The sequence below is a fragment of the Pelmatolapia mariae genome, linkage group LG16_19 (genome assembly GCF_036321145.2).
Source record: "Pelmatolapia mariae isolate MD_Pm_ZW linkage group LG16_19, Pm_UMD_F_2, whole genome shotgun sequence".
Taxonomy (NCBI): Eukaryota; Metazoa; Chordata; class Actinopteri; order Cichliformes; family Cichlidae; genus Pelmatolapia; species Pelmatolapia mariae.
In genome coordinates this window covers 56,129,189-56,151,165 of record NC_086241.1, presented here as the reverse complement: position 1 = coordinate 56,151,165, position 21,977 = coordinate 56,129,189, and the positions used below count along the sequence as shown (strand labels likewise).

General features: G+C 39.8%; 1 protein-coding gene across 1 annotated transcript in view; it reads left to right on the top strand.

The window, feature by feature from the left end:
* The first annotated feature begins 1,196 nt into the window (after positions 1-1,196).
* The window catches only part of myo10l1 (myosin X, like 1), a 46,092-nt gene continuing 25,311 nt past the window's right edge, over positions 1,197-21,977 (top strand). The window contains exons 1-2 of the mRNA XM_063497304.1: positions 1,197-1,640; positions 13,401-13,499. Of these exons, the coding sequence (XP_063353374.1) occupies positions 1,620-1,640; positions 13,401-13,499 (120 nt within the window). The 5' untranslated portion in view covers positions 1,197-1,619. The remainder of the gene's footprint in view (positions 1,641-13,400; positions 13,500-21,977) is intronic.

Below are 21,977 nucleotides of genomic sequence, written 5' to 3'. Positions count from 1 at the left end.
CCAAACTGTGGTCTTTGGAGACTTTATTGGTTTTTCTTTCTGATTTTGGGATGTTTTGCCCTCACTGTTATGGTCGTGTGTGTGTGTGTGTGTGTGTGTGTGTGCCATGAGATATCATTTTTCAGCCTGGGGGCAGGGGCTCTGACTGATCCTGTAACCAAGCCTACTCCTATACACCAAGCAACATTTTTTTTTTGAAAGAAAGAAAGATTATATAGCAATGCCCCCCACCACCATCACCAATCCCTCTGACCCCACTTTTTCTTTGTGCACTGGTTTTGGAAAAGCACAACAAAGCATGAATGCTCTTGACAGCACTTGCCTCATTGCTAATTTAGATATCATTTATTCAGCTTTATAAACTTTCATGTCAGCTTGTCTGTATTCATGGCATTAATGGTTATAATAACTTTATACCCTTGATACACAAGCAAATTTTTGCACAGAAGGTAACAGCTGTGGTAACAGGTTTTATACAATCTATCTGATGTCTTTATTACTCAAATGCTCACTAATACTCTGGGAGCTACATCAATAGCAACATCTTGTGATTCACTGGTAAAGGAAATTACAAGGCAATAAAACTCAAATAATTTTGTTCATGATTTTTGCAGCATATGCTTTTGAAAAAGATCAGACATCAAAAAAACTAAATGGCACACAATACATTAACACATTACTTTTTTATAAAGTAGTTCTATAACAAAAAGAAACAGTCTACATTGGCTTTGAGTTTTTCATTCTCGAGCATTTTGACAGAACAAAATATTAAACAAGAGACCTAATCTCTCCAAACAAGGCAACCTGCTTCACCAGCATTTCTCATCTTATTTCATTTATAAAAACAAAAATACTCTTTTCTTTCTTTTCTTTTTGTTTTTTCGGGACTCATTGCTGTATGAACACTGACGTGATGGGATGTAGCCGGATAATCTGGTTCGGGATGATCATCTGTAATTAGACCAAGAGGGACAGAGGTTCTTTCATCTGTCAACAACCACAGAAGCGTCATCTCACCTCTAGGTGGACTGTCTGTGACCGCAAAAGCGCTGGTTAAGGTTTGCTCGCACATCTGTACGTGTGAGCTTATAATGTGTGCTTTATATCGGAGGGGGCTGTGTCTGCACCGCCCCATCGGTGTGTGCGCGTGGGCAGCGTCAAGCTCATCCTACCCCCGGACTGGTCCTCTCGCAACCCCACGCAGGATACTCACATCCTCACACGTGCACACATACATCTACACACATACACACACTGATACACAAACCAGGCAGACCTGGAAAACCGGGGCGCTTCAATTAGCGTTCCTCCGACGGATCCCTGGCGTGGACATTTTTCATTTTTTTCCTCTCAGCCTCCGTGGAATTTTCTCATGTGTGTTTTTCTTTGCGCATAGAGCGTGGACGCAGCTGAGGTGTGTTTGAGAAATTGGGCTATTTCGGAGATTATAGAATAAACGCTCGTTGAATGGGAAACACCAACACAGAGGCACTGCTACCTTTCCCTCATCTCGACAAACAGGCTCACTCTTCAGTTGGTGAGATTTGCGCACCCGAGACCGGAGCCGGTGTCTGCGCTCTGCCGGGCCGGGCGCGAGTCGTCAGGGAGGAGTAGGCAGGATGGAGGCGTTTTTTGCAGAGGTAAGGCCACTGAGAATCTGTGTCACGGTTACGGAGATAAACATGAATGACATTAATGGCGTGATGATGCCTGGATTTACACCGCTGCATGTCTATGCTGCAAGATACGTTTTCATTTTGATTCACGTCAATTATGGCAGGTGCCGCTTTGCTTCCGTCGAGCAGAAGCATCCTCACCGTCCGCCACCCCCAAACCCAGAGGAAGGCCTGGTCCCACTATATGTTATAGTCTTCATGTATCTCGGGGAAAAACACCGTTTGTTTCATTATCACTGCAGAGGATCAGGGCCTGACTGCCGGCTTGGTGAATTAATTCAGAGCAGAGCCGCAGAAAAATTGGCCAAACGGGAGCTGACATGGGCTTTTGCATCCATAAGGATGACTGCCGGATTAAAGCCAATCTGTTAAGGGAGGGTAAACCGTGTTGGCCTTCAGCAACAGCCCTACCACGGCATGCTGCCATGAACAGACCCACTCTGTGTGTGTGTGTGTGTGTGTGTGTGTGTGTGTGTGTGTGTGTGTGTGTTTTTAATTGCGCTGTGAATGGGATAGAGATCGGATCCATGGCAGGGTTTGGGCCGGTAGAGGAAGGTAAAAGAGGAGGGAGGAGGAGCAGTGTGAGGGATATGTCTCTGTGTGTGTGTTTATATGTATGTGAGCTAGAATAGGTGAAGCAGGAGGGAGATAAATTAACTGCCCTTGTAATTGAACATTAAGTAAAACATTGGTTATTAATTAATCTCCCACTCTCCCACAAAGATGACAAAACCAGTCTCATTTTCCTCTAATCTGATCCAGAGTTGTAAGCATTTTAGGCTGTCATTGTCTGTTGCTTTATTTTCTTTCCTTATAGGCCCTTCACTGTACATGTTCACACCCTAATCAGGAGATACAAGCTTCCTACCACTCTCTGTCTTCATTTGTGTCTTGTTCCTCAGACCCCCATTTAGTGGCTCAGGCACCCAAACAGTCTCGTCCACTGACTCCGATGCCAGTAGCCATCCTCTCCAAGCTACTTATCCTCCCCCCCATCTTAAGTTAATCTGATATGGGTTTAAATGCCTCTCACATTGCAGTGATGTCATGCAATTTATTAGTGTGTGTGTGTGTCCGTGTGTTAGTGGTTGTGAGGGTATATGTTTGGGCACTAGAGCTATGAGAATCACTGCTGATCATACTTCTTCTCTAACTGCATGACATAACCATGATAAGCCCACAGATTACCACACAACTACATCAAAATACAAAAACCAACACTCCCACTTCATTTCCCATCAGTTTGTCTGTAATATATTGATCATAGCATTGACTCACAGACCACCATAAAGCAGCCCCACACTGCACAGACTATGAAAGGCTGCATGAGATCTGAAAATGGAGTGACTTATTGAGTTACGAGGCCCTGCAGACATGCATAAGCTGCTACCCAGAAACATGACTTCATGCAGTAGTCAGGTGCTGAGTAATCAATCCTTCTGGGAGGTGTCTGTCCAGCATCCACTTAGTTTCTTTCCTCTTCTGCTTTCATTGCTCCATCCCGTACCCCTGCATTCCTCCATTTGGATCTCTGAAAAAAAAAAAAGAGTGAACAGCTGACCGCTCTGTCTCTCTCTCAACCCAGGCAGAAAATGTGATGGCCATCCAGCCAAGCATGAAATATCAGGTGGTATTAGACTACTGTATAATCCCCGCATAATCATACTGGCCTGGTTAGTAGTAAATTATGGCAGTTGTGTTGACTTTATCCACTCTTAATATGAAAATAACCCAATCACTTCCTTGTTATGGTGGCTGAAAAAAACCCCCAAATTGTTACTCCTGGTGCAGCTTCCATCTGGTATTTTGAGTGTTTTTTAAATTTAAAAAGTGCTTCTTAAGTTCTTAGATACTCTTAGCTAGTTTCAAATAAGTTATTTCCTAAACTGGGTTAAAATTTTAAAAACTTTAAAAAATGTCTTATGTTCAGTTCTGTTGTTTATATGTAAATCTGACTGGGCTTTACATAAGCTGGAAGTTTTGGAGCACAATCAGCAAACATTTTAAGTGCTTTGTCTTTAATAGATTCTATACATACAGTTTTATGCCCCAGTGACCACTGTAATTAAAATGCTTTTAAATAATGCTTCAAAATAATTTTCCCTGGAGCTGCTTCATGATGACTGCTGAGTACTTTGCTGTCAGCACTTGAGTATCTAAATTTGAGTATCTAAATGTGCTTATGAGTGAGTTGGGTGACATTTGTTTTCAGGGGTGATAGTTTGTGTTCGTGTCAGTGCACGTGTGATAGCTTTGAACAGGTGTAAAGCTGAAATGAACCAATAACTGTGAGACAGGCAGGTGCGAATAGGCAAGGAACAGCTTTGGTGTCATTTCTGCTTGTTTTTATCCAGTTTGATATTCACTAAAGACCCTTGTCTTCTGTTTCTGTCTCGCTTGCTTGTCCGTGTAACTGAATAAGCAGTAAATTTTTATTTACTACCTTTCAATTTGTTGAGTGGTCGCTGTATCTTGTACCGAGAGTAGTTGAGGAGCAATAAAAGGTTTCTCACACTATGAGGGTGATTGTAAAAATCAGTGCATTCTCCATGGCAATTTGCACATATGCAGTGAAACATTCATGGAAGCATTTTTATGCAGCTTGAACAGCATAAAGTGTCTTCTAATTGTAGAAAAAGAAAAGTCGGTCCTTTTTCTTTCGTGCAATGGGTGTTCATGGAAAAAACCTTAGGGTAAATTAAGCAGAGCCCATGCCAATCCATTGTGGTACAAATTATGCCGGATTTGGTATGAAGTGCATACTGCAGGAATCTGGTTCAGTGGAGGTAAGGGAACAGTCACTGGAGATGTGTGACCTATATTCAGCAGCTCCAAACACATTTGTTCTGCTTTGGAGCTGCATCAGTTTTGCTTCTCTCTCTCTCTCCTCTTTTCCCTTCCCTCTGATGCTCTCTCTCTCCCTGCGGCCACTCTCTTGGTGCTTCTCCATCTCGCTCAACCAACCACTTTAAGAGCTGCTCAGTCAGCCTCCCTCCCCCTTCTGGCAGCTCTGTCTTTCTCTATTCTCTCCTCTCTGTTTCCACTTTATCTTTTTTTCTCCTTTAAACCACTTCTTTTTTTTGTTTTTTGTTTTTTTTCCCCAGCATGTGTAGGTGTAACAGCTCTGCCTCATCTAAAGTAAAGCTATGTTACAAGATATGAATTTAATTACATTTAATTACATTTCCCATGATACTATGGTAGTATCATGGGAACTAACAAATGTCACAATTTTCTGGGTAACAAAAAATGAAACATAGTATATTACATAATTTTTATTGTATTTTGGCTTTCCTGATTTAAAAGTCTTTAATTATATTTATGGGCTTCTGGACTAGACTGTGCCCAATTTGATTGATTGGACTAATGGTCCTAAACCAACAGAGCGGTTCGATTTCTAAACCAAATGAATTTGTCTGGTTTGTCCAATGTCAAAAAAACATTCTAATGCTATTACGATAAACTCAGATATCAGATATCATACATATTAAGTTGTAATTAAATTGGCAAAAATCAGAACCACTTCCACAACCATTAATCATTATTAAAACAGCCATGGAGTAAACCATGGAGCCAGTGTACTCTCTGTACTGGACATTTGGTGTTAAATCTTTGCCAAATCAAAGATGCGGATCATTGAGAATGAGATTTCTTATGCTGTTGTTGAGTGAAAACAAAGGAAGAGGAGTGGGGGTAGGCACGTTTAGAGGCAGCGACAGAGAAGGGAAGGTAGTATGGTGGCTATAAGAGAAGAGTTTTAAATGTAGGGACTGTGACTGGTAATGCCATTGAGGCAGGAGGAAAGAAAAGGGAAGATTTCAGACAAGGTTTATGGATATAGTGAAGGAGGACATGCAGATCGTTGATGTGTCAGAAGAAGATGCAAGGGAGAGGATAAGATGAAGGAAGATCATCTGTTGTGGTGACCCCTAATGAGCAGAGGAATGAAGAAGAAAAAAATATTAGGCATGACTTCAATCGTTAAATTTTTTTGTCAGCCCTAGCATTAAAAATACCCACAGGCCATTGGCAGTGTCTTGCAATTTTTTACTATAGGGATCTAGATATGCAGGGTTTATTCCTCTGACCATGGTTCACCTCTAGAAATGTCATGAAAATTGCTCATTTAGATTTTGCATACTCCTGATGACAAGTTGCAAAAATTCTGCACTGAAAGCAAATTATCCCTTGATAGAGATCTGCACCAAGAGGTCTTCTTTCAACCCTGCTAAGCTTCTTCATTGCTGAAATTTGGTAGTTTTTGTGTAATCATGGTGGCAGATTGACAGACAAACAACAATAAAAATAACAATAAAACACAAGCTTTAGCACAGACGAAGGATATTTAAGACAAGTTAAAAACAGTAAAAAAAAATTAAACAAAACTGTGAGAACAGTATTAACATTTACTGTGTTCTTTGGTAACAGCCTAGTCCTTCATCAAGTTTTCTAAAATTTGACTTAGTTTTTGCTTAACAAACATACAAACTGTGCTGAAAACATTAAAATTAGATCACAACCCCCTTCACCTGAACATCAACTCCCAGCATCCACCAGTGCCTAGAGGAGAAAGGCTGTTTCCATGGTATCCTGTTTCCACACTGTTGCCGTGGAGTCCTGTTGCCAGGGTGTTAGTGGGGGTGTGACTGTAGTTTAATCCAAGATGTGAGAGAATGTGATAATTAGCACAGAGCTCAAAGAGGATTTGTACTGTACATACACACACACTTGCTCCTGGTTTGTAATTTAACAGCAGACCTCGATCCAGTTTACCTTTGGAAAATCATGTTTGTTTTGGAATTAAGCTGTCCAAGGCTTCAGATATTCCTAAAATAACAGCTATGCAGCCAAGCAGGAAATAAAGGGCACTTATGTTCTTAAAACCCGTTGCATTTCTGCTGTCCAGTAGTTATATGGACTGCATGTTAAATCCATGACCCAAAGACCTTTCTGCATAAGTGCCTTTGCCATCCTATTTGGATGGACACAGGGGGATAGAAATCAGGCACTTTGTTAATTGTAAAAAGTTTTGAAAAGGAATCACGTAGAGGTAATTTCTAAACCATACTTTACAAAATCCCAGGCAACTATGGGAATGTTGGTTTCTTTCTTTTTTCCCTGTAAGATTGTTTTGAAATTAGCAGCCACTCATGCGTTGCTAATCATCCAAGATCCCCCAGAAAAAAGTACTATAAAGATATATACATATACACTACATTAAAAACACAGGCATCCTGGTACATTGTTATATAATGGGAAAACACTGAGTGCTGAAGTATTTTCCATTGGTGGAGATGGTGTTAGTAACCAGGACTGATGTTGTTATACACAGATCCGTCATAGTTAAAATGGTTTCTAACGCCCAAGCGATCTAAGATTTTTAAGACCAATGCTGATACTGATATTTGGTGATTTAAAAATCTGATATTCTGATATTTTGGCCACTATGTTTTTCTTTCAGTTGCACAAAACCCAAACAGATTTCTGTAACCTTTGTTATGTGTGGTAATTCTTCGAGTTATTTATGCTCTGCTCAGATCAGTTATGTTTGTCAGTTGTTGTCTTTGTGCCGTTCCAAATGCATGTTGGCATCAGGCAAGTGAACAAACTATGCAATGTTAATCCTCTTAACAACATTGAAGGGTGTTTCTCACCTGTCTTATTTATTGTTTGTATTTTCATTTGTCAGCTGTTACAAATGCCAACACTAATAGAGCTTATAGTAGCTAATATTGTAAAATTTATCAGTCTTGTGATACATTGACCTGGCTTTAATGGTTTCAATGCTCATTATCCTCAATGCTTATGTAGGTGCCAACATAGGTAAGTTCCACTGCCGCCCCCAATTGCTAAAGAGCAGTGGCAATAAAAGATGGCAGAGACTACAGAATGTAGACCGCTGACATATTATGTTCTCAAATGTATAGAAAATATGGCTTTTTCAAGATTTTCACTAAAAAGCAAAAGGAAAGAATCAAGACACCTGAGTGATCAGAAAACTACATTTGAACATACAAGAGCTTCTAGATAAAGAGGAGGGAATTCTTCCATTCTCTGCAAGAGTGACTACATGTGACCACCCCACATGAGAGGTCACATGAGGTAAGGGTTGACCACTCATGTAACAATTTGTTACCTTATGCTATATGGTTTCCTCCAAGGATCGATTCTTGGACCCTTATTTCATTTGAACATGCTTTCTCAAAGTGAAATCTTTCAAAAGTACAGGGAGACTTATAATATCTATGCAGATGACACCCATGTTTCTTTAGCTCTCTCCCGAAACACCTTTGGAAATTGATTATGTTTATGTCTTGAAAACTCCCCCCAAAAAGGGTTTTTGTTGACAACTGATATCCCATACCACTAACTTAACGTTAAATCTCAAATTTAACGTTAGTTTTAAGCTTTGTTTCTTACAAATAATAAAAAAGATTAAAAAAATTAATAATTATAATAATGATGCCCATGCAACATTCTAAAAAATGACCTGGAGTCATTTTATAAAACCTAAATTAAAAGACACTCATGGTATACGACTATGGATAAATTAATATACTCTTAATGTTTTTTGCTGTGGTCATGTTTCCATTTACGCTCAGATGTTTATTTATACCTGCAGTGTTGAATCTGCACTGCAATCCCTTTTAACGGCAGATGTACAGGCCAGTGACACCCACTAGCCCACATGCACATAAGCATACACACAGACACACCAACATGCACAGACCACACGGATAAACACATGCTGTTGCTCTCCTTCCAGCAGCCATAATCTGCTAAAAGCCTCGCTGTCCTGATTGTATTATCACCTTTAATGGAATATTACTGACACAGTTTAGGTCTCCGACACAGGCAGCGCTACGCTAAGACGACAGATCAGAATGCTTTTTGCGAGGAAAAAGGCGATAGAAGGTGTCTCTCCAGTTCACATACAAATTTACTACATATTTGTGATAATCCTACTTTCTAGGATTTTCTGCTGCTCTTTGTTTTGTGCTCTCTGCCTCATATTGACAGTTCACTATTATGGCATTTTCATAACATTTTGGTGGAAAATAAAAACCACTTTATACTGCTACAGAATGTCCCCTCTTGGAGTGGGCTCTTACCACTCATGTAAGAGTTAATATTACCTTATTTGACAAATATCTGTGCTTTTTATAGTATTTCTGGCTATTTTTCAGTAGTTCTTTCTAAAAAAAAACAAACAAACTCTTTGGGGTTGCCAAAAATTCTCACGTAGAAGGAAGCAATTGAAACACATTGTGCCGATCAGCCTATATATATATACATATATATATATATATATATATATATATATATATATATATATATCTATATCTATATCTCTATCTCTCTCTCTCTCTATATATATATATATATATATATATTATTTATTATATATATTATTTAACAAAATCACAGAGGACCAGGCCATAAGTGGTCCCTTCATCCTGGAGCCTAATAAAAATTACTACCTGATGCTTGTGATTAGAAAGGGATTGACAAATTTTATGAACACAGATACACAAAAGAGACAGATACACATAATTAAAAAAAACACGCTGGTCTTTAGTTTTCCTTTTATTTGTTGCTGAGCGGTCATCTGCTCTTGGCATAATTTATTAATTCGTATCTCGTTTCTGTCATTTTGTGTCTTCTTCAACCTCCTGTACCTGTAACCTTTTGTTACACACTTTGCTGTTTTCCTGCCCTTGTCTTCATTGTCCTCATTTTCCCCATTTGTCTGCCCTCTCTGTCTGTCTCCTCTCCTCTGTTGTCATTTCAGTTTATTATACCGAGTTTGTCAGACGTGACTTTGCCCCGCAGTGACTCATCTCCTTCTTTAAGCTGTCATTTATTTATGTGTAGTTTGACTTTTTATCTCACCTTTTTCTGATTGCCATTTTTAAAGTCTTGTAGCTGTTGGTCAAAGTCAAAGTCTGACTGTCAGTGTGTCCAGTTTGAACATCTCCAAGAAGCAATAGAACAATTTTCAATGTCCTGATATTCAGTTTCCTCTGAAGATGAACCAGTCCAATATTATTATAAGTCTCACTTAAACTTTGTATTTTAAATTAGCTAAACATTAAATTGCTAATACCAACATGTGCCATTGTGCATGTGCATTTAGCTTAAAACAGCACAACTTCACAGATCTGATAGGCAGGGCATCAGGACCAAAAGTGTCTGTTGAGAAGGTTAGCGAGGGCTCATTAGTTTATGTAAAATATGCACAGCTCTTAAGTATGCTTACATAAAGAATTTTATGGCGCTTTTACAAGCCAAAATCATGCATGATTTAAAATCCCCTTCCTGTGTCCCTCAGAACGTCTCCCAGCTCTGCAGCTATTTTTAGATCACTCCCTCTAAGTCCTGTTCTGACCACAAAAATGATATAAAACCAACGCCAAAAAAGCAGCACTAATGGTAGAAGAAGTCCAGAAATGCACAAAAACAATCTTTAAAGGGTGGAGTCATGAAACACGTTGTCCACTGTTGACCCTTTGTTGCTACACTGGATTCATATGAACCAGAGGGGTTTATTTCTTCGTGTAGGGGTCTTCTTCTTTTCTCTTTCTTCTCAATGCAGCCATGACAGTCAACAGCTTCTTTTTAAGTTGATCAAATATCTAAGCTCGTGTTAACCACAGAGCATAGCTTTATGTCATGACCAGTGAAAAACATTTAAGGTTTAATGATGACTTTTGAGTGATTCCATTCCTGCAGATGTTGGTCATATGTTTGCACTCAGCATTTGCTTTGGAGAGAGCTCCTCTCAGAAGGAGAGATCCTTCATCAGAGACTATCTCCATGGGAAGAGCCTTGATTATATGGCACAGGGGTCCATGTAATTGCCTGAACAGACAAAAGGGCCAAGAGGATTAAGGCCAGAATTCTGATAAGAATAATTCACAATTTGAAAAAGTGTTGTGTTCAATCAATCAGTTGTGAATAAAAACAAAAAAAGATTTGGGGCTCACACAAGAAAAAAACACACTCATGCATTAGCCATCATCATCATCATCATCATCATCATCATCATCATCATCATCATCATCATCATCATCATACATATCCTAGCTGTACTTGAAATTATGCTGCTGTATTTCTGTCACAGCATTCCACGGGAAAGATGTCTCGCTATTGTTTTAGCATTTCCTGTTGGTTATAGAGTCGGATGTAAGACTTGAGGTCAGAGGTCATCTCTGAGGGTAAAGTGACAATTGACGCTTAATGGAGCTTGACGAAAAGGTAATGGGGCAGAGCCTGGGGGCTGTTTGACTGTGGTTTGGTTTGAATTTCATGGAGCAGAGAAACAATGCGAAGCATAGTGTTAAAGGCGATGTTACAGCCGTAGATATTAGGTCACAGAAAGGTTTGGTGTTTGTTGTCATGCATGGCTATTTCTGTCTGTCTGGGGCAGTAATAGATGGGAGGAGGGGAGGAGGACACAAACAGGAGAGGAGAGGCTTTGGTGCTGGCAGGTCATTTATAACCCTCTGTCTCCCCTTAGTTTGCCCATGAGATTGCATATCGATCTGGGACTGGAAACCAATTTGCTTAAAGAGGAGACAGAGAGAGAGTCAGAAAGCAGAAACATTCATCGCTTTTCTGGTTCACATAAGGTGAGTTTATGTCTGTATGAGATATAAACTCAGCCTACACAATGACTTAGCTTCAGGGCAGACGCAACAGCACCAGTATTTGAAGTTTAAGTCGGCTCAAAGGCCAATTTATTAGCTAAAACATGTAGTGGAGTACCAGTGAACTGTGAGTAGGTCATCAGGTCATAATAATGTCTCAGTACGGTGGAATCTGACAGAAAAAAAGACAGAGAGGATAAAGAGGAGCAACGAGGCAGCTATATATATAGAGAGAGTTGCTGTGCAAAGAACAGTGAAGGAAACCTTTTTGCAGACTAGTGCAGAAGATGAACTATAGATGGGTTTATGTTTTGCAAAAGCCAATAGCCTTAAAGTCTGTTTTCAGATGGATTCAGACATTTTATCCCCTAAGCCTCACCTTAAGCAACCCATTTGTGTGCATAAGTAAGACACTGTATTGGTGTGTGACTGGTTTCTGCCTGGTTAGCTCCATAGCCCGAGGCATGACTGGGTTTCTGTTATTATCCGTGTGCGTATGTGCGGCACTGAGGGATTGAAAGAACCCAAAAAGAGAGAGTGGGAGAGAGGGAAGAGGAAACAGAAAGTGATAAAGGTTGTCAGGGGATGCTTGGGGCTGTGGGACCATCTGTTGCTAAAACAATTCTTTTCCATTTGTCTTCTGCTGCTCACGTCATTCATATGCACACATCTGCTGGTCCACCGAGCCTTTTAGGACTCACGCCTCTGCTTAGGATTTAGACTGGAGCGCTTATGCCACGAAACTTTGCTCTAAGTACAAGAAAATTCATACATTATGGATAACACCATCACTTAAAAGGTGGACTCATCAACAAGAGTGCAGTGAGTGTGATTCAAACACCCACAAACATCACCATCATTATGACTAATTTGTCAGAAAAAGTGAAAAAAGCCTGTCACACATTCCACATGTGAGAGCACAATGTAGAAAGTAAATAGTTTAAATTAATTTCAGTGCACAAAATTCAGCTCTCTAGTGAGATTTTGTCGTTAACAAACTACAGTACTGTGTGTTTTCTCTGTTGACAGTGTAACCTTTTATTTTAACTTCCTCTGTTTTGAATTCAAACAGTTCACAGAGTACAGAGAATAGTAGTCGTATTCAGCTGTAAGCACATTTTAAGTATTTATTGATGTAAAGTGTTTTTCATTAATAGCTTCTTGTCTGAGGATATATTTTATACTGTAGTAACACAACAGCAGCCTCCAGCAGGCGCCCCGTGGTTGGAGTTATAATCGTTAATAAAATAAGCAACGTTTTTTATTCAAGTATTGTTTTGATTACATTTGACACCACTTCTTGGACCTGTTTTAGAGGCAGTGCTTGGGTAAACTCACAAGCGATTCAGTTTTGTTGCAACACTTTAAGCTAAACTGTACAAGTGGACGTATGGTGCGCCTCCTGTTTTTCCAGCGCTTCAGTCGCTCCATTGACTCATCTGTCCTCTGTTGCACTGTCCTTCTGTTTATGGGTTTCAGGTCAGAGGTCAGTGACTGTGTGAAGGAGGGCTTTGTCTGTTTAGAAATATTTAGGAAGAGCACACTTCCTCTGAACATGAATAAACTCCTTGCACAAAAAGATAAAGACACCAACTGCAAGTGCTCCTGCTTCACCATGTTAGAAATTAGGTGTGGATACTAATTGGATGGGATACTAATTCTAGCTTGAAAAACTAGGTTTAAAACAAAATGTACATACTGTACATCTGAGCAAAGCCAAACTATGCTTTGAAGTCACTCAAAGCATAAATAATTATCCACAGCTTACATCAATACAGTTTATCTACATGAATTTTAACCTGGCAACAAGATTTAGTGGTTACACATTTCCCTAACAAGTGAAAGATTTCCAGTTTGATTCCAAGATGCAAGAGGAGATATAAATCCTTTTGGGGTTGCATCAAGAAGGACATCTGCTGGAAAAATCTGCCAAATCAATCATGCAGCTGTGGTGACCCCTTGTGAATAAGGGAGCTGACCAAAGTAGCTAAAAAGATGAATTATTTAAAATCTCACCTGTTTAGGGTTGCAGTTTTTGGCTGCTTAACATCTGTGATTTGTGTGCTTGTTACAGGGTGCCCGCGTTTGGGTCAGGGAGAAGGAGCAGCTGCTTCCAGCCACCGTCAACTCCTGTGGAGATGGAACCCTTGTGGTCACAACAGATTATGGGGAGGTATGAAACGCACACTTTGCACGACTGACTTTCTGATCTCTTTTGCCTTCAACACTGTGATGAGTGAGCAAAAGTCTCATTAGGACCCTCCATATACAACCATGCATTACACCGCTCATCATTGACGTGAAGGTGAAGCTGCCGTGTAGGTACATCCTCTCCTGTGCTGATCAATGCAAACTCCTGGTCATGATGTTCCACTTTCCCTGCCCCAGTTTCTTCCTCCTCTTCTTCCGCCTTCTCCTCCTCATACATATTCAAAATTCATCTCTGGATCGCTGACACACATTCTGCTATCAGAGGAGAGCCAGAATAGATAGAAGGCATTATGGGAGTGTAGATGAAAACGGTCAGATGTAAGGATGGGGTAGCCTGCGGCTGTTCTAAAAAAACAAAACAAAACAAAAAAAACCAACCTCAACCTTTTAATGCCACGCACACTGCCAAAATAATGGAATTGAATGTTTAAATCTCATTATAAATGTGTGTGTGTGTATGTGTGTCTGCACTCATCTAATCTGTATTAGATCAAGGACAAGCACACATTGCTGTTTGGATTTAATATGTTTACACACACACACACGCACACACACACGCACACGCACACACGCTCTCCAATTGCTCTTCATTTAAAGATGGAGGTAATAATAGAATTGTTTATTCCTTCCAAAATCAAGAGTCTTAATCCTCATTTTCCAGCCCTACAAGAACACAGTAGATGTACAGTAAAGATGTACGATGAATTCATGCTTTTGAAGTTGTTCCACTTCTGATCCAACTACTTCAGTGTTCCTGTTCAGTGGCCCAGGAAAGACAGACAGGGATTTCCCAAAATAGAGGACCAGTTATAGGAGCAGGCATTCTCTTTGCTCTGGATTATGAATGTCCTTAACCTCTCTAAAGCCCCATCCATCTCTCTGCCCTCCCTCTCTGCTAGATGATGGTGTTTAAATGTTGGCTCTGCAGGAGGTGATGAATATTTGATGGAGAATCAGCAGGATGGTGGGGTTATACCCCACAACAACAGGATCTGACCCATGAAAACAGTCCCACGGTCCCTATTCATTCATTCCCACAGCTCTGCACCGTGTTCTCCTGCTCAGAAATAAATGTTTGATTTGAATGACTGCAGAGCACAGTGAATCCTAACTTTGTTTTGAAAGTGAAGAAAATTACAGCAGTTTGCAGGTTTATGATTTTTTTGCTATGTTATACATGCCATCAAGTTACCCTTTAACAATGAAACACTTGTTAATTTAGTTAGTGGCATGGAGCACAACCCCCCCTCCACATGTGAGCCTACAGTATAAAGAAGCCTACAGGTGAGTTAGGGTTTATCTTTACACTATATGTATACAAATATTGGACCACCTACACATTACACCTACAGGAGCAGCTAAGCCATGGAAACTGATGCCATGAAGCTTGTGGAGTACAGTTTTTGTGCTGATATTAATGCCTGAGGAGGTTTGGAAGTCAACAGACAGTTGATGGACTTTATGCACTGCGCACCTCAGTGACCTGTAAACTTTATGTGGTCTGCCTGTGGTTCCTTAATGCTTCCATTCTGCAATAACACAGCTTAGAGTTGATCATGGAGGATCTCTGAATATAAAGATTAAAGGGTGTGGCCCACTACTTATGTTTGTGTATATCAGGGGTCCCCAACTCCAGGCCTCGAGGGCCGGTGTCTTGCAATTTTTAGATCTCACCCTCGAGGCCTGGAGTTGGAGACCCCTGCTGTATATGGTCAGTGGCACTTCTCAATGCTCTTTGGTGTAAAAACTATAGCAACACTAGGTCTTTTCAACTGTTATGAAAGCTAGAAACCCCACAAAAACAAACTACAGCTGTACACTAAGCTGAAGACATAATAGAGTTATAAAAATCTCCTAATGCAGTAAACTCAAAGGGCTCAAATAACTCTGATGTAGGTCGACATGAAGTGTTTAATGCGAGCACTCACTGAAGCCTTCTCTCCACGTATTGGCATTATATCGATTTGAGAAAACCACAACCTTTCTCACTTTTTCAGAGGAATACATGAAACAACCTTGAGGGTTATTATTGTTTGTTCACACTTTTGCAGTCTTTAATTACATCATCTTGTTGTGTGTTATTTTTCTGCAGTGACTTAATGGAACAGCGCCTTTAGCTGTTCATCTCAATAAACCGACTCCTCGTGTAACTGTGGTGATTAGAAACACCGGCAGCAGGAGATAGCACTTTCATCACAGCTCGAAGAGTTTACACATTCTTCCTGTGGATGTGTGAGCTTCCTCCCACAGTCTAAAGACATGCAGGTCAGGTGATTCTAAATTGGCGACAGCGTGAATTTGAGACATTTAAGGTGCTTTATCAATGTTTATGTGAGTGAATGTGGATTGGTAAAGCACTATTATTGGTCCAAATAACCGTTTATTCCAATTTCAAATTTTGATGATTCTCTAGTTATTGCTTCCAAAGAGCCAGACTGTTGTAAATTTGTAGAGTGGTCTAGAGCAATAGTTCTCCAGTTTTAAACGGTATTTTTGAGCACTTTGTTATTAGCAGCCTGTCACAAAAGAAATCATTTGTTCTCATTTCTTTAGTTGAATCTATGTAGACCAAAGACAACACAGTTTAAAACACATAAAATAGTGTTTTAACTCCAACAATGTGGTTCCAAAAGAGGCAAAAAAAACAAAACAACTTTGCATAACTCGTATCTTGAAGCAATATTAGTCATGGTTTGGCCTCCCCTGAACCTTTCGCCTCAAAATTATTGAAGGAGTCTAGGATCATCTTGAAAGAGAACAGAATTAAAGGTGGGATGGCTGTAGCTCAGGCAGTAGAGCAGGTCATCTACTGCTCGCAAGGTTGGTGGTTCAATCCCTGGCTCCTCCAGTCTGCATGCCAAGTATCCTTGGGCAAGATACTAACCCCAAATTGCTCTCCGATACGTTCATTGGAGTATGAATGTGTATGAATTAGGAATTGTTAGGAAGCACTAAGAAACTTAGAAGACAGTGCTGGTGTGAATGGGTGTGATTGGGTGAATGTGGAATATGTTGAGTACACCGGGAGTATAAGAATCAGTCAATTTAACATTTAGCCAACATCAAAAGAGCTTTGAATAGTCCTTCAAGAAGACTGGAGAACTAATCCTGAAAACTCAATTGAGTTTCTTGAATTTGCAGTATCATACAATCCCTCACCTCATGACAAACTCATGACCATGACTGAGGGTTAGAGCTAAGCCAATCTAAATGGACTGATAAAAAACATCCACCTTTTCCTTTAAGTCTGAATAGCTTTCTTGGTAGAGAACATGATAACGTTAGGCCACATAAGGCAAAAAATTAATGAACCTTTGGGGAAACTGGGTAATTAAAAAAATGGGTAGATAAAACATACAGCAAATAGATAGTATTATCAGTTTTAGAGTGTTTTAACTAGTTGCAATTGATTTCAAAGAGCTCCCATTGGCATTCTGAATATCCCGTTAGTTTGTGTTTGATATGATTAAAGGGCTCCTACCTACATATTCTTTAGTTGGGATGTTACATTTTCTGCCTCCACTGGGCACCTTTACCATACACTTATATAGCACACACACACATGCACGCACACTCAGGTTACGTTTGCGATGATTTATGGACTGTGTGTGCTGTGTGACCTGGATTTCAGTAGCTAGCGTGAAAGCTGCAGCGAGAGCTCACGCGAGCACAGAACATGCTGCAGGGATGCAGCACTCCTTGTCCACACACACAACAATTGCATACTTAGAAACACACACGCACACATGCACTACTACGCACAACAACTCCTCCCTCGTACTCGGTCAAATGTGCCTAATGAAAGGTTCAGAAATGTTTGGGCCGATTCGCCATGGAAGAAAGCTAGTGTTGTTGTGATCTCCTGACCCACTTCCTCTACTCAGTTTCACATTTCTAACCCTCTGAGGATCCCCGTAGTTACACACTTACTCTGTATAACATAATGAGATTAACATAATTTCACACCAAAATACGGATGAACGCACACACATTTTGCTGAAGTATCTGTCTTACTCACTTGCATTTCGTCTATTCACACCTTTCCAGGCACTGCAGTGTTCTTTATTAATGCAGGGCGGAGACCCCCTATAGGGTAGTGTGAGTGCTAAATTTTAAAGGAGGATTTTTAGTCCAGTTTTAGTCAGTCCAGTTGATTAGAACACATGTTCAGTGCTAATTCTGGCTCTGTGGAATAAAGTGTTGTTTTAAGACAGGGCAAATTTATTCATCAGTGACTCAAGTTTATTTGGATTTTATAATAGTCCCCTAGTACAATAATCGTCTCCATGGGTGTTGGCTCTGTTTTATGTTTGATGCCAGTTGCAAAACTGTTCAGAGGGCGATCATGGCAAATTATTATTGAAGGCATGTTAGCATACTGATGCTAATGTTAGCACCACTGCTCCGTAGTTTCCCTAGTTTGGTGGTTCACAAATTACAATCACATGCTTCACACATTTGTAGTGTTTCCTCTTCAAACTCAAATCCCATTTTCCTTAAAAAAGTAATGCAGTACATTATTTAATTACTTGCAGGAGAAAGTTACATTTCTCATTACCTTTTTTTCTCATTACTACATAAAATAACCTGAAAAACATTTAACGTTAAACCTTAACCTACAGTCCTATACACCAACACAAATCCTTGTTACAAATCTCACTTATGTGATCTTTCTTTTAGTTTTTACGTATGAACACAAAACCGACATCACAAAACAACGCTAAAAACCAGCACATTGAGACTTCCACTGTGATTCTACTTTAGCAGCATGAACAAGAAGAAACGAAGGCTCCAAGCCTGACTGATCATCTCTGCTTTTGTTACCTGTTGAACTTCTGGCTGCTGGGCTGTGGTCGGCTTTCACTCAGCTTCATCATCACTCTGTGTTCTTGGTTAGTTTTGTGTTAGCATGCTGTCTTTGCAGGGGCTTGCAAAGAACTGAAGTTCTGCTAGAAGCATAATGTGGCTGTTCCTGATATAGTTGCTTTCCTACAATAAAGCTGACAGAAAGAAAAAAGCTTGTTATCCACCTGCTGTGCAGATAACTGAAGAACCTTTGTAAAGCAATAATAATAATAATAATAATGTGTATGTGTTAGTCCCCGTAGGGAAATTACTCCTCTGCATTTAACCCATTCACCCAGTGAAGCAGTGGGCAGCCACCAATGCAGCGCCCGGGGAAGCAAGTAACAATGTAATGCAGTTACTGAATTAAGTCCAGTAACGTGTTCCTTAAAAATGCAAAATGTTTACAGTAGTGTGAAAGCAAAACCAGTCATTATAAAGTAATGCATTACACCCAATACTGTCTTGACTCATACCCGAGCAAATCAATGTTGTCTGTAGTCAGGAATGCTGATAAATGTTTTAAAAATCCTTCTTCATATTCTGCAGGCTTGATAGTTTTTAGCAAACGAGAACTGCTAAGCACTGCTGGCTGCCGTTGCCCACAGTGTACTTTGATTTCAGTGATCAGATTACACTAAAGACCTCCTCATCCCAACTGCACTCATTTAGATCTGACACTTCAGATCCAAGGTCAGTGAGGAGACCTGCAGGTGCTGTACGGTACTATGTGATACTAAATCTGCACTGGCGAATAGAGGTCTACAGAATATGTAGGTCACTGTGCTCACAGCTCTCTTCCTCTCTGTCTCTCCATCTTTATCTCCTCGCTGTGGTTGCAGCTAATATGCGAAGTCAGATGAAGAGGCTCGTCTCCTCCGGCTCTCCTCCTCAATCATGCAAAGCAGCTTCAGACATCAGAGAGCTTTACAGAAAGACTCTAAGCACTGCATGTATATGTGTGTGAGCTTAAAAATGTCTTTACATGGCAAAGAAAATGATAAAAGGGAAGAAGTGTTCTGAAAAAGTGAATCATACTAACCTGTTTTGTCATTTAACTTTCCATTAACATAAAATCAATATATTTTCAGTCTGAGATCATCCCAATAGGCTTTCTTTGCAATGAATTTGGTGCAAGTTTTCTAAAAACAATACTACTCAGCCACTTTAGGAAAGTAGTTTTATCAGATAACTATCTTTGTGAATCACAATTTTAAGTCTGGCGTCTTCAGCAGAGTGTAGGCCTGAATGTTAGGTGTTGTGAAGTCAGAGAGTACTCAGAGATGGACTAAAACAATTTTTTTTCAAATTTTGTGGTGGGATTTTCTGACCACCTTCTCGCCGAGTATGATCTCCCATTCCTGTCTTAGTGAAGACAGATAAGAGTTAGTTAACCATCCTCTACTTCTACGTCAGCCTATCTCTGTATTTTCCTCTCACTGTTCTTCTGCTCCTGTTCTGGATGATGAATTATTGAATATGAACTATCCCATTTTAGACTCTCTGGGTAGTCAAATTTATCGTGCGTACATCTGCATCTGCATCACAGCACAGTTTGAGTGTGTTCGTGCCTTTTTTCTTTGTGGGTTAATGTGCAGATAGGCTCCATGCAGAGAATGTGTGTTAAAACCTACTGGAGGGCAACGAAAGAAAACAGAGACATCTGCAAAATTCTTTTCCCCCCTCTCTCACTTCAGCTGCAGGTTACTTCAGTTACTGACACACTTTCCAAATTTCAAGCATCTCATCTCCCTGAATTACTTGTGAATATCTGCTTTATCTGCTGTTTTTTGGCTTCATAACCAGTTATATGTTGCAGAAAAGTATCCCAGGAATTTATTTGTTTGGTTATTGTGTTAAGAAATTCTTCAAGTATACATTTTAGCAATCCCCTCCCCCCTTTAATGGTAGTTTGCCATTTGTTTGCCATTTTCTCTTGTATGTTATGAGGACATGCGATTGTGGCTCGTTTGAATATTCTTTCAACTCTGTTGGCAGTTTAGCTTTTCAGCTCCATACAAATTAAATATAGATATAAAACAACCAGTCTGAACAAATATAAAAAATAGGCTACCGTTTATATACAAGTTGCAGTTTGTGGAAGAGAGTATGCTCAAATAAAAAAAAAAAATCCTAAAAGGAGATTAGGTGCATGAGTTTAACTCACTGATTTTCCTATTGTAGAGCTTATTTTTCCAATAATATATGGATATAAGTGTCCTTAGGGTAAACAGTACAATCAGTAAACTTCTTCACTTCAGTTTGATGTTTATACTACAGTAAAATTCTGCACATTTACAGATAAAACTCAGCCAGTGTAGAGAATAGGTCAGCTATCTTAATGACGCACCGTGAAATGTTAAAATAATGTCACAGCAGCTGCTGAAAAATAAATAAAAGTGCAGCAGTGATGTCAAAGGTTTTAATGCATGTCTATATTTTTTAGTGCTATCTAACCTGTTATACAGGAAGGTAATACGTGTATGAGGAAGTTGTTAGAATTTATAGAAATATTCAAAATCCAGAAGAGCAAAATCAAAGATTATTTTAATACATTTCAAGACTGCTGCTGGATATTCCTGTTGGTCGGAGTTATGAAGATAAGTTATGTAAATGTAGCTATGTAAATACAACATGCAGGCATCCATTTGTGTTCCTTCTCTGTTGACCTGGTGTGTTTTTTTTCTTAGTGTTGTGTGTATGTGTGTATGTGTGTGTGAAGTCTTATCTTCCCTTCCACTGTAATTTACTCTCGATTGCACAGGCGTGCTTGACTTTCTGATTGAAAAGGCTCTCGGTGTGCCTTCAATTACAGACAGGAGTCTCAGATTGAGCCATTTAGACATTAAGTGATTCACTGTGAGGGATACACAGATACAGATAGACAGCAAAGTATACTGGAAAGACTTGAAGTATAAAAAACAAGCTGAAGGAAAACAGTATTGACGACGAGAATAGCAATACAGAGCAGAGGAAAAAGTAAAGGAAAAATGCCGTGTGGGGCAGATAGAAGAGAAGGAGGTAAATTAATGAAGAGTGGAACGATAAGAGAGGCGAGATCGAAGGAACAGAGACACGAGAAATGATGGGGGAGGGATAAAAGACGGGTGACATACAAAGAGAAAGAGAGATGAGAGAGACAGAAGTGATGTTTAAGACATGAAGACATGGAGAACTCCAGAAAAAAACAGTGGGAGATCATGATTTAATAGGATGAGAAAGTAACGGAAAAAAGTGGAAAGAAAAGCTTCATGGAGTGGAGATCTTTCAAGAGTATTTTCATCTTTCTATTTTTAAAAAAAAGGTCCACCTGTAATATCTGCAATATGGAAAGACTTGTTAATGTGCACAGCTGTCCACATCATGACAAACAAGCACGATGGTCCATCTCATTTCGTAGACAAGCGTGTGTCTAACTCACACATCAGACAGTGATAATAGCACAACCACATACACTAACACACGCACACATAGATCAGCTTCAAAGGTTGAAAATAGCAGGACGTAGCATTAATTAAACCAAGAGAAAACAGATACGGTCAGATATGGATCAACATCATCATTCATTCACAGGGTGGATTTAAGTTCAGTATTC